Consider the following 19,878-nt stretch of genomic DNA (forward strand, 5'->3'; position numbering starts at 1 on the left):
GGGGGCACTGGGGCATCCCCAGTCCTGGGCATCAGGTGTCTCCCTGGGGTGGGCTGATGGGCCGAGATGTGAGCCCACTGGTGGGCCTGGCATGCCATAGTGGACCCCGCTTTACCACTGCATGGAACTGGAAGAAACATGAGGCCTTCTCATGGCTTGTGGAAACCCATCCCTTGTAGGTCGTTCCTTCTCAGGAGCTGGAGTGAAGGTGTTCCTTGCCTGCCACCTTGGTAGCTGCATGTGTCTGCCGTGGTGTTCTGTGTCCTTCTTTCTGCAGGCTCTGACCCAAGCCACCTCATGGGTCAAAGTCAAGACTGTGGCTCGGCTGAGTTGTTGGCGCTGACAGAAGTCCCCGAGCAGGGGAGTGCAGGGCATGTGGTGTTGGGGGGATGTTCCTGCAGAAGCTTTGTGGCTGAAGAAGGTGTCAGGCTGCTTTGGTGGGGATGTAAAGGAGGCTTTACAGGAGTGTGGATCAGGGGACGCAATTTTCGAGATTTTTATTGAGAAGCTCTGGCATTTCAGTGCTGTGTGGGCATAAACAGGCAGATCATTGCCAGGTCTGTAAAAGCAAGCGTGTAGAAGGGCAGAAAATACATACCTGTAGTCTGATACTGCCTTGCTGTCTTATAGAAAAATAAATGATAAAACAGAAAAGATTGCCTGTGAAGGTGGCAATAAAAGAAGCTTTCCTTTATTTTCCTTTCCCTGTGGTGGCAAAACTGGCAATGTGCACGAGCCTGATGGTCTTCGAAGTCACCTTGGAGAGGCTTGTCCATTTGAGATGAGTGCTGTGGTGGGAGCTGTCAGCTCTTCGTTCTCAAACAGGCCTGCTCAAGGGAGCTGCTGGTCCCCTCTGTGAGGCTGCGGAGCCTCGCTGCCTGGGCAGGACGGTGGCTGAGTGACAGCCAGGCTCTTGAATTCAGTGTAAATGTGAAAAAATTTCCAATGTTAATGAAAACTCTTCTTGTAATGCCCCGATGGACTTCAGGAAGAGGCCTGTTTCTTTTTGCACTGGAGACAGGTATATATGGGGAAGAAAGATTACAGATGAAAATGAACACTGTTGAAAAATCTCAAAATCAGGGAAGTCTTTCTGTTGTCCCCACGGCGAATAATGTAATTTCATTCAGGCTTTTAATTAAGATAAGCATAGTGAAGTGTCCTGATGCCCAGAATTGATGAACTGAACAGCAGATTTCTCTACCTGTGTCTAAGAATATTGTGCTTGCTTCCTTTAGCTAGTGGCAGAAATAGTAACTAGTTAAAGAGCATAGCTTCAGGCTTTGCTTTAGGAGAAGATGAAAAGATAATTGCTGGATAAGCAAGTGAGCATGGGGGGACTGCAAGAGGGTGGCAGCTCAGCTAATGAGTCTGGTTTTGAACCAGTCACAATCTTCTTTCAATCAGTCTGGTTTTAAGGCTGTAATCTCCCCTGGGCAGAGAAGGTCTCTTGGTCTCCATGTTGCATGGCTCTGGGAACACACTACCCTGTCCTGTGCGAGGCTATGGGCAGCAAGGACAGGCCTTTGACTGAGGCTTACAGCTCTGCTTCTTACTCTGCATAAGCTGATCTGCTTTCATTTTTGCTGGTATTCTGGTTGGCATTCTTTTTATGAAGTGTTTTTTTGTTTTGTAAAGTCCTATTTATCCCTCCCTTCCCTGCACCAATGGAGGTTTATTAGGTTGCATGGCAGCCTGCCATCTTCCTTATTAACCAAGCTTTTTCCCAAATAAACATGTTCCTTGTATACACTGCCTCCTATTTATGATTTACTTCCCATTATAAAGCTACAATCTACAATATGAAAAATAATACACAGACAGATGCTTATCAGGGGTTGAACAGGGGTTTATCATGCTGACTCTGGTATTTGTGGGTTCTATTTCTTTTAATCTCTAGCAAAGTGTGCTTCATCCTACCCTCCCCAATTTGCTCCTTCTGCCTCTTATTACCCTTATAACAGATGATGATGCCCGTTAAAGATATTTTCTTTCAGGCTGTTACATGCTACAATATGAACTGGAGTATGAAGAAGTATGGTGACATACTAAAAATGGAGCCTTTATGTAAGAAATTAGAAATTAGGCCTTTATTCTAGAGATCTAGATCCACCCGGAGGCAAAGAGATTTTCACCTCCTACTTACATGATGCCAGCAGGGTATTTGATCACCCTCTGCTGGCTGTACTGCCAGGGCTGCTGCCAGTTTGCTGCATTTTGGGAGACGCTCTTTACACTCCGATTAAGTCCCAGACATCACTTAGGATTTAATTTTGTGTGTTTGAACTGTTACTACAGTTTAGCCACAACAATTTGAGATCACTGGCTATTGTATATAGTTTTTTGGTTTTATTCGAATGGATGGCATAGAATTCTGCCCCTGGGTGAGATAATCATCTCAGGCCCGTTAAATAAATAGCTGTGACATGCATTGGAACAGTGGCCTAAACCCCTATATTTTTTCAATATGACACTTTGTCCCTTTTTTTTTTTCTTGGCCCGTGGTTAGACTGATATTACAAAAACAAACAGCACTTAGCTATAATTAAAAGTGCCATACAGTAAATGGGATGGCAAAACAAGGGAATGCTGTTCATATGGATGAAGTCAAGTGTAAATTAAGTCTAAAAGAATTAAGCTGAATGCAAGGATAAAATTATCTTGTTGGGTAGGCACAGAAAGTGTAAAATAAGCCTGCCCAATGAAGCAGATCTTGCATTTCACAATAAAAAAACTGATCAGAGGAGTTCTTCGTATCATGAGGCAAATACATCCTTTGCTGTTGCGGCTGAAACATAACATTCAAGTAATGCTTTGAAATGCAGTCATATATTAATGGGTATTTGTAGAGAGTTTATACATACACCTGCATCTACCTTGAAAATGTGAGAAATATACTTATTTATACTACTTGCATACAGTTTTTAAAAATAGGAAACATTCGTAATAGTATTCTTAGTATTCCTTTTTTTCAAGGTAGTCTAGTTCTACCTGGAAGTATGTTCATTAAAACTTTATATTGAAGAATCAGTATATTGGCAAGATAAATTTTAAAATTATACTGCAGACATAATTATGAACATAGTAAGATATAATTAAAGAAAGGCTGTTTTTTTCAACCTCCAGTAGCTGTCATCTTGCTTCAGGTTTAGCTCTAGTCAGAGCCTTGCTGACCAGCCTACTGATGATCCACTAATTGCCACTTGAAAATGAAGAGGAAAGCTGCCTAGCTTTGAAACATTTTTCATGAAAGAAAGATCATGCTGGCTTGTTTTCAGAACAGGAGCTTTTCCCCCTCTTCTTGTCTAGACAGTACAAGACTGTACTGAAGAGGGCTCTCTGGTGTGTCATTAGGCACATTGGTCTGGTCTGGACTGCTCTGGATTTCCCTGTTGGAGTGTTTTGAGGTCACTCCTAGTATTTTGGTACAGACCTCTGCAGCTTTATTTACTAACTTTCAATTTGATGATACTCTAATATTTGCTTTCTACTATCTCCATCAACCTGACTGTGATCCACCTTGCTTTACAAGGAAGGGTTCTGTTCGGGTTTTAGTAAAATGCATTTACTATGCAAACTTCTTTAAGGTACTGGGTTTTTCTTTACATGTTGCAAAATACCTGACATTAGGTATGTTCTGTTTTCAGAAGTATCTGTATTTTCATTGAAAAATATGTTTAATTAGTTTGTCCCATTCCTACAATACATTTTTCCTTTGAGTATTTCCTTCAGACTTCAACAGAACATAATTATGCAGTCTAAGTTTTGCACTTTTGTGTCCTCCATTGGATATTAAATTTTGTTAGATTTAGAAGTTACTTTTGCACATGCATGTATTGCGGGTTGATCCGGCGAGAAGCTAAGCACCCGCACAGCCTCTCGCTTACTGCTCCCTCCTGCCCTGCAGGAAGGGGAGAGAATAGGAAGAGTAACAGCAGAAAGACAGTTTAATAAGTGAAGGAAAGAGGGGGAAAAAAGTCATGCAAATGCAGTTGCTCACCACCTCCCACAAGTAGATGCCCAGCCAGTCTCCGAGCAATGGGAAGACAAATCCCTGTTTGTTTATTACTGGGCATGATGCTATATGGCATGGGGGATCCCTTTGGTCAGTTGTGGTTGGATATCCTGGGAGTGTCTCCTCCCAGCCTCTTGCCCACCTCCTGCCTACTCCCTGTGAGTAGCAGAGTGAGAAAAAAAAAAAGAAAGAAAGCCTCAGTGTTCTGCAGGCACTGCTCAGCAATAGCCAAAACACTGGTGCATTATCAACACTATTTTGGTCACAAATCCAAAAGACAGCACCATAGGGGTGGTTATGAAGAAAGTTAACTCCATCCCAGCCAGGCCTGACTGCTTTCTTGGCAAATAGACTTGGTGGGAGATCACAAGGCAAGATGATTTTGGCAACGTGGGCCATTTTAAAATCAACACAGAATTCCTGTGATGTTGTGAACCTCTCAGTCAACGTGGGCACATCAACAGGGGATGAGAGGCCTGATGACTTTTAATTTGCCTTGCCAATGGCAGTGTTCATGTGTCTGAGGAAAGGAGGAAGTAGCCATAAAATTTTACAAGAATAGTTGATTGAGTCTGTTTTTTTAATTCAAATTTCAATGTCGTCCATTATCTAGGACAAAAAAACCCCAATCTTAAAGCACAAATTCTTTTGTCTGGTTAGCCCTCTTATGGTAATGTTAGTTAAAAACCAGAACTTTAGACTTTAATAGAGCTACAAAAAATTTAATGCTTCATTTGGTCTTTTGTCTGAAGACTCTATAATCTGGTGGCAAATAGAAACCCAAAGTTCTTAGCTTTAATTGCTTTTGAGTTGACATCTTGCTTGAGCATTTTCTATCAGAGATTGGGGGAAGCATGGAAAGCTTCACATTAGGACGCAAGACAAAGACGTGGGAAAAAATTAATACTGTGGCCAAAGTAACATGCCGGAAGTTCTAACTTTAAGCAGTATGGTGTTTGATATTTGTCTTTCAAATAGAAGCAGTATGTCCTTTACCACTCTAATTTCACCCTGTGTTATAGTCCTCATTTAAGATACCTGGAAAGTTTGAACCCTTTTAAGCCAACTTCTCTAATCTTCCAAGGCAGCTTTGTTCTTTTTTTTTGTTCCAGTTTCTTATTTCACAAAGTTGCAGAAATGAAGCCTAAACTGTTGTAATTATCAGATTGCTAATATTGAGGCTGATCTTTTAAGTCTCCATTCCAAAAGTAACTGTTAATGACCTTCTTAGTTCTTTAGGTTTCAAAGGCTTACTCTGGTTATGAATTTTTTTATACTCTATACTCAAAACAGAAAAATTAAGCTCTTAAATGATGCTTCAGTTCTTTGTTGTCGCAGAGAAGGACAGGCTAACAAAGGAACAGGGGAAAATATTTTGTCTGTACAGTATTTTATTGTATGATTTGAGTAGTTCAAGTACTATAGGGTTGGACTGAAAAAATTTAAATCTTGAGGACCTTATTTTGGCAAATATTCACTGATTTTTAAGTGCAGTTTGGCCAAGTGGAATAGAAGCATAGAATTTTTTTTCCCCCATAGGAAATGCTTGTTTTTCTTGCATACTATTTTATGGCTTTTATTTGTATTCCTAAGTAGGATTTTATATGTCGCACATGTTGATGCATGCATTTTTGCAGCAGCAGATTCTTGCTGGTATGTGTATGCCATTAATATTCTTCATGAAAAGTGCTCAGAGTGAAATCCACAAATCGCTTCTACCTACAAAGCAAATTTGATAAGAAAAATTACTTTGTTTGCTTTCCCAGTTTATTTTTCCCCTCCTTCACTATTATCGTGCTTATGTTACACGTCAGATACATGTGGGTAAGTATCATGCATCAGTAACTGTTTTAGGGGCTTTTTACAATTATAGGTCCAGCCTTCTCAATTCAGAGTAAGTCTGTGTGCTGTAAGATTAAAGGAAAATCTCTTGTTGACATTGTTGAAGATGAATAAATGCCATCTCTTTGCTGGGAAGGACCAGAGGTTGTCTCTCTTAAGCAGAATCAGCCAACCCAAACTGCAGCCTTAGGGAAGCTCAGGGTTCAGGGAATGGCACTACTTTAATAAACTACTTGTGAGTGTTTCTTGGTCTTAATTCCATCTACTTTGTCTTTGCTTGTGAATGAGAATCCCCAGAATTTGTCAGCATGCTGGAAGTGTAATCATTAAATTATAATTTGTCTAGATATAACGTCCTCTGTTCTGTATGTGTAGTGTATTTAACTTTGGAACAAGCCTAGTGAGAAAGCTTTTTATAATTGCATGTATATTTTTGTGAACATTTCTTAATTACATGTCAAATACTTACTATAAAGCTTTGTTTCTGGAATTGACATTTAAATGATGAGTTTAGTAGAAGGGCAATGGAATTTTAATTATCAGCTGTAGTAGACATCCTTAGTACCTAATGCTGTATTTGAATACTGAGGTATTGCAGCTTCAGACAGAAGACAAGTCAGTCAGGCTGAAGCCCTGTCTGACTCGGCTCTGAAAATTAAAGAAAAAACATGCAAGATGACAAGGCACTGGACTATAATTCCCATTAAAAGCTACCACTAGCTAGCACTTATTGAATCTTTACCAAAATCTTTACAAAAGGCCAAGGGTGGAGGTAATATCATCCATGTCTGAAGGGGTGACTGCATAGCTCTCCTGCCAGTGTGAAATTTGGGTGGGAGACGAGGTAAGGAGTTTTTCCTTGACTTCTTTTTTGGAAGAGCTAGAGATCAGTCTAGTGAGATATCTTACACAGGATTAGTTTGCCAGCCTGCATCCTTTTGCAGAGAAAGGTAGAGAATTAAGAAGGAACTTGAGATAACAAAGTTTTTGTTTAAATAGTTGGTCTCATAGGCATTGTTCTCATGACTGAACCATATTTAGGGGAAACTGTTCATTTCTTTGTAATGAACAAAATGTAAAAAATACAGCATGCCTGCATATAGTGTTCAGACACTTTATAGAGGTTTTAGAAGTTTACTGACTTTCTAAAGCAAACTGGCATGTGGGAGTTCAATGTGCAGACACTGAATGCTTGATTGTAATTAGTTGAGAGACTGGCAAATTGGCTTTGGGAAGGTAGTTAAGGAATAATTGCCTGTGTCTGGACAGGATTGTTCCTGGTTACAAACTATACTGTTACCTTACAGCTGATGCTGTTTTACATTGTGCAAGACTTTTTTTAATGTGGGACTATTACTGTTTTTATTCACAGTGGTGTCTTGCCGCAAATACGCAAGGTGCCACACAAACGTGTGAGAACATGGACTTTGTCCAAACTGAATTGTAATCAATGTGAAGTCCAAAAAAATATTGTCTGTTTTTTAAGATGTTGAATTTCCCCAAATGGCAGATCTGGTTTACTTGTGGATTGATTTTGCTGATCTAGAATGTGTGACAGATAAAATACTATATTATTTATTTGGGGGATAAAGTGCCAAAGACCTGTCCACCATAGTAGCATCTACTTGAAAAATATTGCCTATAATGTCAGTCATTGTAGCAGTGAAGAAGGTAAGCACCAATTTCCTCACAAGTTTTTGTTTTGGTTTCTTTTTTGCCTTTCAGAGTGCAAATTCACCTGCGCCAGTGGTAAATGCTTGTATCTTGGTTCACTGATTTGTAACCAACAAAATGACTGTGGGGATAACAGTGATGAAGAGAACTGTCTGCTTGTAACAGAGCATCCACCTCCAGGCATCTTTAGCTGTAAGTACTGGCTCTTTGTGTGCATCGTGTATGTGTGTATGTCGAATATGTCTGTTTACCTCAGAAATTGGTCTGTTCAGAAACTTGGTCTATAGTAAGATATCTGGGGGGGATGTGATGGAGGAAGTAAATACTGTTTTTCTCTGAACCAGCAGTGATTTGTAACATGCTTTCTCTAGGTTTCTAAACCTGGAAAGTTGTGATTAGGTAATTTATGCTGCAGACGTTGAGGTTTTAATCATATGGATCATATGTGGCTTCTAAGAAAGAAAGCATAATATATAAATGATTAAATTATTTGTTTTCCAAGGCTCTAAAAAGTATTTTATGCTTTGTCTGTGTCTGTGCTATTGAGACTATTAAGAAAGCTGTAATCTTTCCAGTTATCATTCCTGTTAATCAATTATATTTTATTAGTGCTGAGATCAGCATCATTCGGTAGGTCACTGAACTTTTGTAGGTATATATTTAAAATAGCTTTAATTGCTATTCTTTGATGCTTAAATATCTCACACTGAGTGCCAGAGCTTATCACCAGGATTGCTCTCTTAGAGCTTTGACCTCAATGATGTACTCTGAAATCTGACTTTGATTTTGTTTTTGTATGTTCTGCAATAATTTATTTTTACACCACAGTTCAGCTTTCTGGATGGGGAAGAAATTTTCCAATAATGCTTCTGGTCTACAAGTACAATAGCAGTGGTGTTATGTTACTTACCGTTTTCCAAATGGTTTGGTTCTGCCAATATAGACATCCCTCAGCAACCTGTTTCACCTCTGGTTGTGACTATGGCTTAAGAATATCTATGTTGTTATTAATAATAGAATTATAAGCAGTGTGTATCTGTGATTTTTGTAATGCACGTACATGCCGTTAAGCAGGATATAATAACTGGAGTGGATTCATAGCAGAAGATGAAGTCAAGTGTTGGATACACACCTTTCCTCCTCTGCCCTCTAACCTCCAAATGAACGTGTTTCTAAACGTTGTACTGTAAATGTTTTTACATCTTGTACTTTGCGGTACTTCAGTATCTCTGCAGTGATTTCAGAGGTTTTGAAATAATAATGGCCTACATAGGCTCTTATGTGATCTAATTTTATTTATTTATTTTTTTTAATTTGGAGTGGAACTCTTTCCAAAGCTGCAGAGTTAGCCGTAGGCTTTGGTGATGGGTCCAGGTCAAAATGTCACATGTGTTTGCCCACAAACTTAGGCTAACTTGGGCTTTTGAGTTGTAAAAAAGTTATGCCTTGCTATTTGTGCATGAAAAACTTGCAAGCATGTCTTTAAAGTTCAAGTAGAGGAATTTTTTTGACTGGAATACTGTACAGCTCCCCTCTTAAACCAGGCCAGCACAACCATTTGCCCAAAAGGAGCCATGGAAACCTCTGGGGTAGCAGATGGAGGTAAGGACTTTGCTGACAAGCAGCAGCTGGTCATCGCAGGTGATGGCCCTGCACAGTCACAGTGTGACGGTGGCACCCTGTGTGTTCCTAGGTGGAGATCCTAGGTGGAACTCCGAAAGGCCTCCTTCAGATTGAGGCCTGATAGCTGGGGTAGTGGTGGTTTTTCAGTACCCCTCTGTCCCTGTGGCAATCGTGCAGTAATCACAGCAGCGTGTTGGCACTGCGTGCTGGCCTTTTCCTCAAAGCGCCTTTGGACTGTAGAAATTGTGACTTGCTTTGTCCAGGATCTGCAAACATCCTGGTCTCCCCCTAAGCCACATCCTTCCCTTCAGGTGTTGTAGTAGGTCAAGAACATGAAGCCAGGCATGTCTGGAAGGGAGTGGCGCTGGTGAGCTGACAGGTCATCATCCTTGCCTCCAGCGGCGTGAAGTTTATCCGGACCAAGCATGACAAAATGTGTCTGCAAAAAACCTTCAGCAGCAGGTTTCCGGCTGCTTGCACAGGAACTTTAGTTGGCATGTTTCATCATCCTGTCTCTGGAAGGTTGCGCAGGTCAAAGTGGCAGCATTTCTCTCACTTTTCAATGGACATGGAGAAAAATTGTTTGCTTCCTTTTCACATCAGCCTTTTATAGACATGACTGTTACCACCCATCTGTCAGTTACTCTCTTGGAGGATTTAAAAAAAACAAACACACACCAAGTTCCTTCTCATGAATTATGTTTCCTTAAATCTGTTATATTTGATCATTTTCTCTGACTCCTTTTAAAATATGGTGTCCAACAGTCCTGCTACTTCAGACTTCCCTAGTGCTGAGTGAAGAGGAATAATTAGGTAAAGTCTTAAGTCCTTCAAGAACTATATGTGTTGGTTTTGTAACAACATTGCAAATGAGGAGTTTGTAGAGGAAATGTTTCATTTATTGCTAGGAGCAGTCGGAGGTCTTGAGCTTTTTGGTTACCTTGTGCCAGAGAGAGTGGTTCATTGTTTGTTGTGTTCGGGGATATTGATAGTGACTGTACTTTTTCATTGCAATAGGGACTGTGCTACAAGTGCTGGTAAATAAATGGACTTCTGTTTTAAATAAGAAACCAAAACCCAGTGAAACAGGGTCCTAATGGTGAAACAAAGAGGAAAAAGATTGAAGCCAGACAGAAAAATAATAGAACCATAAGCAGTATTTAAAACAAATGCAGATTAGTAATATTTTTCATGTTCTGGCTGTTAGACAGGCTGTTACGTGGTAGAAATCAGTGCCAATTGGTAATAGGAAAGAGCATTATTCTGAATGGTTGTATTGGGTTATTCTAGCCTTGGAAAAATGTTTCTAGAGTAGTTGTTGAATAGCAGTCCCCAGGCCTTAGAGGGATGACATGTTGAATTAGGGAACTTGTGCATGCTTTTGCTCAATGATCTTAATGGGGATCCCTACCAGAGTACACCAGAGTATATGCGCTTGAAATGTCCCAGCTGACAAGGCTACCTTCCAACGCATATATTCACTGGCCTCCAATTAGTGACAAGAAGGTAATGCAGCTCTATAAGAAGGACATGAGTGTTTAAAAAAAAAAAAATCACTTGAGGAATTCTAAAGCAGGAATTTCTTTCTGGTCAGTGTTATGTATCAGCTCTGTCCTTGCATCTTCTTGCTTGTGCACAGTTCTTGAGCAGGGAGGAAACTGTTGAAAGGAGCCACGTGTAAGTGTGTGCTGGTCTATATCCGAACAGGGTGGCGTGTTTCTCCCTGGGACTGCTCTTGTCTTTACCTAGAGCACATTGGCACTCCTTTGGTACGCCTTCCCCTCCGCTGTTTCTTCAAAAAATCCCTTTCTCATACTGTATCTCCCTGTGGTGGAAACAATATTCACCTCATTTCACAGTAATAGATAGACCGCCTCCAAATGCTGTCTAAATAAATAAATTTTCATATGGAAGTTCTGCTTCAGTTTATTTAAGCAGTATGCGCCATGTTAGCGGTAGCGTATATTTCACTAGCCCTGGCTAGTGAAGCATTTCTTGTTTGTGTTCTTGCCAGCAGCCAAATCCAGAATGTCTCGTTGGAGCTTAGTGTTTAGTTTAGTTAATTTGCATGAGCAGTGGTATAGAAAGATATTTTTCGTGGGTGACCTGCTCCCTGGATCTCATGATTATAGCAGAGGCTATCTCATTGTGTTAGAGGAGTTTAAATGCCCTAAACCTGGTGTTCCTTTCTCCTTGCCCCTCTTCTCTGGCTCCAGAGTGAAGGCCGTTAATTCAGTCTTTTAAACTTTGCTACTGAACTCAATAAGATGTCTCACGTGTGCAAAGTTAAACAAAACGTGTATTCCTGCAGCCCTTTGGCTTTATTAATTTTCATCTGCTGACTTGTAGGTAGGGTTTTCTTATGCTGCTACATGGACAGTTTAGTCTGTATATCTCAGACACAGGAAGGCAGCCGGGAAAAATCTGCACCATCTCCAAGGTGTGTTTGAGTCTGATTTTAGGCAACACAAGCTGCAGTCCAGCACGTTGGTCAAAATATAAGCTAAGGCATTTAAGTTGAACGTGTTGAGGTAACAGTTTGCTTGGTTTACGTTGGGATTTTTAACTCAGGTTTGGTGAATCAGGTTGAAGTGTACCTCCCCCTCCTCGGCGAGGACACTTGGGGCTTACTGCACGTTACCCCACAGGTAACCTCGTGCAAAGTAGCCTGCGTCAACTTTTGGTAGGTACACTTGCTGTCTATATTTTCATCAGCTATGAAGACTTATTGATTGAGATAATGGAGATGACTGTTCTTTTAACACTACTTGGAGGTCGAGGGTGTATTTAATGGCACAAAGCCATGATAGGAAAAATGAGATGAAAAGTAGGATTTTAAACATTGCAGACTTGGTCTTGGCGGCAGCTTGCCACTCCACGTGACCTGCAAAATTTGGACTCCGAGGAATTGAAACAATGTGCCTGCTTCTAGCAGGGCACAGTTCATTTGTTCAAGCATTTCCCTTTGTTTTGCAACAAATGAGCAGCCTGCCTTGTCCTGCTAAAAGAAAATTAGATTTTGAAATGGGAAGCGTAGTCTGTTGTCTGTTTGCAGACCACAGTATCCAAGTCATGTCTGTTTGAGAAGGGTTGCAATGGTGGAGATTTTAGTTCTTTAATTGGTTGGTGGAGACCAGTACAGGTAGTTATCTCTGCTGTGATCTGTGTATGTTTGTGGGCATATGAAACACAAATATTGACAAGCATGAGAATTTGCAGAAGAGTAAAATAAGGGAGAACAAATCCTTCTTGTCATGTGAAAATTATGTCTACATCGAATTTCAAGTTGTCAACATTGATGGAGGTGATGTGTCATGGCTGTTTTGGCATGGAAGAGTTTGCTGTAGGAGTTCATTTTCCTCTGCAAGGTAAAAAAACCCAAACAAATCAAATATATAGCTCTCTCTTTCACCACCCCCACCTACTTCTGTCAGCTCTGAGCCTTGTAGGGATCTGCAGGGGGTTGGAGAATGATTCTGTTTTAAAAACAAAAAGCTCAATCAAAGGAAAATATTTTGTTTAAAGGGACCTTTGGCATCCCCCTCTGACTGCGATACGGAATTTGCGCAGATAAAAACAACCGCTTAGATTTACATTTTGATTGTGCTTCCGCTTTCATGTGTGCCGGGCTGTCCCACTTCAGGTGAAATTTATCCATTTCTTTAAATATTTAGCAGTCTAGCGTTGATGTTAATGAAAGTCTGGCACTGCTATTCTGAGCATTGCAACAATGATAGTAATTTTCAGTGTCAGATTACTGCTTCTCCGAGGAAAAGGGAGATGGGAGGAGGGAAGAGCGGAAAAAAAAAAATTGTTTCGGGTCTAATAGAGTTTGTCATCAGCCTGGCTGTGCCAGACAGATGGATCATGAATACTGTCTAGACGCTCTCTGCCTGAGTGGAGCTGTGGTCTCTAAGGACAAGCAATGAGACGCCGGCTTAAGTGACTGGGGAAAGTCAGGACGTGCTCCCCCCTAATCAAGATAGCCATCCGGGCCCATCCTGCCCCGCCGGGAGCCAGCGGAGGCCCCGCGGGTGCTGGGAGCCGGTCAATATAGAGCCGAGCTGAAACTTGGCTATCACAGGGCTTCAGGGGGGAAAGGAGAGGGGTGGTGTTACGCTATTGATTTCAGCTGCATCTGCCCCAGGGACCACGGGGTGATTTAGCTGGGAGTGTAGATCTCCGGAGGGGTGGATTGGGAGAGCCATTGTCTGGCTGTAAAGCACCTGCATAAAACTGCTCAGTCACCTGTATTTATTGAGTGGTGTAGTCACAGTATATGCTTGAAAATTCTTATTTACTTGCTTACTTTTTCTTGGTCTGGCCCACTTGTTCAGAAGGATTCGTCTCCTCTCCCTTCCTGGGGCTCCCAATGTCCCTGGCTATTAAGCTGAGGTTGCATGAGGTTGCCTACGGTTTGGAAAGGAGAAGCTGTGTTAACCAGGTGAGACCCATAGCCTAGGGCAGACCTTGCGCTATTTAGTGATCTCTCATGCTGTTACTTGTCCCTTCTCTGTCACTAAGCACAATTAATAATAAGGAAATAAAAATTTCTGATGTAGACGGAGAGATAAATATTTTTTGACTGGTGGAGTTCTAACAAAACCTTAATTTGATACATATGCTGGCTTATTTAAAAAGCAAGAGGTTTTCTGAGGTCTGTATTACAGAATAAGCCATAGCGTTCTGGATTTTAGTTCTGTGTATATATAACTAAATACTAGATAGATATTTTTATTCAGAAAATCCAGTTGGTTTTCAGCCTATAGTGCAGTCTTGTTTCTTAAAGTGCTATAAGCAGGTTCTGTGCTTTGTTCTGAAATCATTTTGTCTTTGCATATTTTTGAAGCACATCGTGGAACATAAGCAATTAAAATGAGCTTGAAAATTTGAAAAAAGAAGGCAAAACATTAAGGTGAATTTTGTGTTTTCCTATAATAGTTAGTGTTTTTAAAAATACTGTATTTCCTGGTGTTTAATAAAGGAAGTAGAAAGCTGGTCCCATGAATTCTTTAATAAAGCCACAGCAGTGGAATTCAGTAATGCTAGAGTTTACCCGTTCTTCATCTGGAGCCTTAGAGTATCAGCAACTCGGACAAGCCAGGCACACACATATGTGGCCAATAACAACCATGAAATATGCCAGTACAACGTCAGGTATTTGCATGTGCTTATAAACAGGGCTGAATTTGGCTCCTGGTAAAGAATTTCCATTTCACAAAGTTTCCAGCTGAACAGTAATCATATTTTTACAGTTAATGAGAAAAGGCATAAGAGCTCACAGTGCCCTGCAGATGAAAACATGGGAATTTCAATAGCTCTGAAATACTATATTATTCATTCACGAAGTTTGTAAGTCAGTTGTATCACCTTTAATGAAGATCTAGAAGCAACATTTGTTAGAACTGTTCTTCATACACCTTTCATTCACCCCTTCTTCAATTCTTGTTAGCTTTTAGGAAAGTTCATCTAGTACTAAGCATCACACTTTAGCACAATTGTGCCTGGTAATGCTTTTGCTTTCTCCTGTCTCCTTTTTCTGCTACTGATTCTTTACAGATGCAAAATAGACTGTTAAGTGTACAATGTATTAAAATCTTCATTCAAAGACTGATTTTCATGTATCTGAGAGAGTGCCTAAAAGTTCAGGCTGGAAATCTCAGAGCAGTAATGCCTGGCATCAGTTACGATGTGACTTCCTATCTTACCAGGTATGCTTGGCTCTGCAAGAGGCAGGAGCTCCTTGTGGACCGGTATGAGGCAGGGAAATGGCATCCCATAGACTCTGAGGGCACCGTTTTCCAAACTGTTTTCTCCACCAGAAGTGCATGGTAGCAAATATATTTCATAAATGCAGGCCAAAAACTAAAGTACAAAACCCGCAGTACATCATCATACCACAGGCACAATTCTCTCCCTGGAGAGAGGAAGAGAATAAACTGAGACAGTTATTTTCAGACATTATTTCACATACAACTAGTAGGTGCTAAAACACGACATAAGAAATCATATAGAATGGAACTGAGCAACTTTTATTATATTTTCAGTCCACATTAATAAGTATTGTTCATTGCTGTCCTCTACATTTTCATTTGCAGGGTCATACTGTACAGCACACTAGGAGCTGCCTGGCTAAATCTCCGTGAGTTTTAGATGCGGTTTTGAAATCCCCCGGTGTAAATTTTAAAGCCATCACTCTCCCTGTCATTCATTCACATTGGTTATAGCTGGTAAATGCTCATTAGGAGTGCTGCATTTGTGCTGTGTTTGCACTTGGCTAATAGAAGCCTAGAGGAGCAGTCACGAACCATTTCTTCTGTACAGCATTAGAAGCTGTTCAGGTGCTTGGGTAGTATGAAGATTACTTATATTTTCATGTGGTTTGAAGTGTTTCAGAGAATGTGCTTTTGAGGCAGCTTTTTTTAAAATAAAAAATAATTTAAAATAAAAACCCTTGCAAAAAAGGGGCATAGAGTCAAACTAGACAACCTTCCTTCTCTAGTAATGCTGCAGACTGTGATGTTTGATTGCATTTTGTTCTGCAGATGCATATCTGACCCTTTATCTCCAGAAACTCTTCATCTCCCTGATGAAATGAACCACCTTAATTTTTCTTAAGCAGGCTCATCTTCTCCTTCTGTTTTAAAGTCACAGCTGAGGTGAAGGTGACTTAGGAGTTTGCTTGTATGTTCTGGTATAAACGAATGCACACTGAAAAATTTCTGTCTGAAGTTTCTGTGTAGCTTAACATGTAGTATCAGGCTGGTGCTCAAAGAAATCCCTGCTTTTTAGTGATCTCTGTGGTCTGTATTGTATGTTAAATGATGTTTTTCCATATCATGTAGTGTTTAACCAAAGCATGCTGTGTTGGCCATTAGTGTGCAGCTATTTTTCTCAGACTGGAAAGTCTGAGAAACCCTATTTTCTCCACAGTTCTGCGAGTGCTTGGAACTGGCGTAAGCCAGTGTTGCCCCTCGTGGTTGCTCCTTCACTTGTCCTTGTGCTAATGCTTGTGCAGCCACACAGGAATTGGGTTGGAGACCTGGTCTGGTTCTGATGAACTCTGAGAAACTTCCATTTTGTTTCAGCCAGTGTCATGTCTTTTCAATAACAAAGTCTGGTTTGGCTTAAGACATGGGCCTGTATTGGAATAATGTTAGCTAGTTAAATGAGTTCATAGGAACAGCTGTCCTGGCTCAGATTAAAGGCCTAGCTAGCCCAATATTGAATCTGGCACTGGCCAGTTGCAGATGCTAAGTGAAGGAGTATAAGCAAATTAGGTAAACAGTTGTGCTTTTCCCAGTAAACCTGGTCCCTTGGAGGAATGCTGCACTGCTCTGAGCGAAGAGCATCGGATTTCTGCCCTTCTGAGAGAATTCGGCATTTAGAAAGGGCAGGAACTGAGGTGAAGAGAAAACATCTCATTTTGTAAGTGTAAGAAAAAGAAGACGACCCATCAACCCTTTGCTAACCAATAGATGTGTGGGCACGTTGGTTTCTTCTATATTCAGCACATGCTTTTCATGTTAAGGCTTTTTGAATGTAGGACACATGCTTGAAAGTGCTGAATTCATGTGAACCTGAAAGACTATTTGCCTGGGTCTTTTCACTTATTTTGTGAGGAACAGATATTTTTAATTTCTCTAAGGCTACCGTTTTTTCTGAGTGGTGTGTGGGGTTTTTTGGCTTGTGGTGGGGTTCTTTTGGTCAGGATTTGTGGACTTGTGACAGCTTTAATAGTGAACCAAGTTAATCTTGTGATGAAAGTAGGCTTAAATTTCGCTTGGATATTTAAAAAAAAAATGCACACACGAAGCCTACTGCATGTAGAAAACACAGTTGTCACATGTGACCGTGTAGCACACCGACATCAGATACTGTGGGAGTACATATGTGTATATTATAGCAGGCTTGCACTCATTTTTGTTTTATTCGCATGTATGTCTACACAAATTTAAGGAGTGAATACAGACTAGTTAGCATTAAAAAATTTATTTAGACCATAAATGAGGCAGTTGACCAACTATTTGTAGTGAGCCACTGTAAGGAGTTAAAGGAAAACAGTAGATCAGGAGAAAGTGAGTTGTTAAATTAACTGCATTTTGTATGTGATAGATGATTTTTCTCTTAAGTTACAATAGAGACTAAGGCTAGAGAGGGATGTATGTAATGCAGCGTTAGTCCAACCATACATGATAAGGTCACAGCTCTACTTATCTTTCCAGAAGAATTGCTACACTGGTAGCATCCTCTTCCCTTCTCCTCAGATTTCTTCCTCTTCTTTCCTTCTGTTTCAGTATTGCTGTGTAATAGCTTCATAAAAGTAAGACAGATTAAGGACCTGGGGGGTGTAGAGATAATAATGACGCACTATGTGACTACTGAGTCTGGCACCTAGTAGCACCTTGATAGAAATAGAAAGCTGTGATCACAGTATTAAAATATGCTAACAAGCTGAAGGAGCTAATGGGCTGAATTTTTACAGTGCAGATGTTCATCCGGCACTTGTGCCGAACGCAATAACAAATGTGTGGGGGCTGATGGTGATATTATTGTGTTCTTGGCAGCGCAGTCCTCCAAAACAATCTTTCTTTTATATTTTACCAAGATTTAGAATGTTCTTTTTTGTGGTCTAAGATAACGAATGTAAGTGTGTATAAACAAATGGGTATGACTAAGGCTGGCTGGGCTAGGGTTGTCTTTATTCAAAGAGGGTTCTGTGAGAGTGGGTGCACTCTGCTGTATGTGAATTTGGGGATCGGTTTCTCAGTTCTTGGATAGTTTATGCTCTTCATCTCTTACTAAATTTCAGATAGTTTTATTGTTGTCTGTTTCAAAACCTAGCTCATATGATATGAGGATAAATCATATGCTTTGAGAAACTGTAAAGCCACGGCCTGGTACAAGGGCCATCTCCCTGTGCTTTCCGGAGGAGAGTCGGTAGTATCCTGGAGAACCGTCCCAGTGGCCTGTATTCCAGTCCAGTACCTCTGGCTGGCCACTCACCTCACAGTATTCCGCATATTCAATCTCCTCCTTCATGTTCAATGCTTTGCGGCTAATGCCAAGAATGGTATTGCTATCTTGCAGAACCTTTCAGCTGTTTCACTAGGAAATGATTGTGAGTTCTTTCCAGAGATTCAGATATTTCAGAAGAAATTGCTGTTTGTACCAGTCAAAGATTTGCTAGACAATGTCGGAAATCATTACGTTGCAAACCTGCTCTTTTTTTCCCCTCTCTGACAGAAGTACTGGCTTGTTTGTTTTGATTACCAGGATGAAAGGTGCATGTGGCTTTTGTTTGTAATAAGCTGCAGCTCTCACTGTGAATACCTGTCACTTTTGATAGGCTATTACAATGTAGATGATCAGTCAACTGGCCGGGAGTATTTGGGGCTAGTAGTGCTCCTCCAGCTGTGCTATACAACACAGGTTTCAAGCCATATCCCCTTTTGACAAGCCTATTATGTAATGTATGGGGAGAGGAAATTCCAGTGATGTTAGAAAACTAGAGGAAGGACTGAAATGATATTAAGAATGGAAGATTTGGTGATCAGTGAATGTTCTCACCAACAATTCCAGGTTTGCTTGCCATCTCTGCCACAGACTACTTGTGTAATCCTGAAGAAATACTTATTGGTTTTCTTCCTTAATTTCTTTATTTGTAAAATGGAGATAATGATGTTCGTTTACTTTGCAGAAATAATAAAAGAAGATGAAATTTTTACATGGTTGAAGAAACATGCAAAGAGATGTTAAACTCTAATAACCTCAGAAAAAATGGGTATTATACTGGAAAATATACAGTGATAAGCTGACAGTGAGAATTTAAAAAAAAGTTTAGAAAGTATGTGCTTTATGTTGTATTAGCACATGCTGTCCAATATTAATAAACTTTAATTTTTTATTGAACGTCAGCATCTAAGAACAGGGAAATGGATATGCTAAATAGTTTCTAAGTAAGTACCTAAAAAGTGATTTTGCATTAAAATATGACTGGAGACAGAAGAATACGAGTGAGTTTCATCAGTCAACTATAATTCCACAATTGGAGCAGAATATCTTAAAAAATGGTGAACATAATGCAATGTAATGATATTTGGTTGTGTGTTAGTGAAGTCTGAAGAGGAGTATCAGAAGGATTTAATCAAATGAGGTCAGCAGTCAACAGAATGATGGATGAAATTCAATCTTGATTAATGCAAAGTAATTCATACTGGAGGGGAAAGTATGTGCTATTAATACAGTTTATTGCATGCTAATTAATTGTGTAATTTAAGGAAAAGGACCAAAGCATCACTCTGAAGGGCTGAATGAAGACCTCTTTAGAGAATATAGTTGTGGTCAGATAAAATATTTTGAATCAATAAAAACAGTATGTGAAATGTTATGCCATTACATAAATCAACATTCCACCTTTAGCTAGAATACTGTGTTCAAGAGTTGCTGCAGCACAGCAGCATGCTGCGGATGTAGAAAACATAGGAAAACAGCAGAAATAAGTTGTGAACAGACTTTGATGTGAATAGAGACCAAAAGGTTTGGAATTGTTTACTTTTGAGTGTAGGTAAAGAGTGGGGAAATAAAAAGGTACACAGAACTATAGGTGTTGAACAAAAGGTGGGTCAGGAACTTAGGCTGTGTCGTAAGACTAGAAGATCGCTCGATGCAATTCAAGGCTGATGAAAAAGTTTTTTCATACATCCTGTCTTTATGTTGTAGAC

General features: G+C 40.2%; 1 protein-coding gene across 5 annotated transcripts in view; it reads left to right on the top strand.

The window, feature by feature from the left end:
- Positions 1-19,878, top strand: part of LDLRAD4 (low density lipoprotein receptor class A domain containing 4) — a 298,222-nt gene that overhangs the window by 133,532 nt on the left and 144,812 nt on the right. For all 5 annotated transcript variants that reach the window (XM_064443065.1, XM_064443061.1, XM_064443063.1 and 2 more), the window contains one exon: positions 7,583-7,723. In XM_064443065.1, coding sequence (XP_064299135.1) covers positions 7,583-7,723 — 141 coding nt within the window. The remainder of the gene's footprint in view (positions 1-7,582; positions 7,724-19,878) is intronic.

Source organism: Phalacrocorax carbo, chromosome 2 (assembly GCF_963921805.1).
Source record: "Phalacrocorax carbo chromosome 2, bPhaCar2.1, whole genome shotgun sequence".
In the NCBI taxonomy this organism is placed as follows: Eukaryota; Metazoa; Chordata; class Aves; order Suliformes; family Phalacrocoracidae; genus Phalacrocorax; species Phalacrocorax carbo.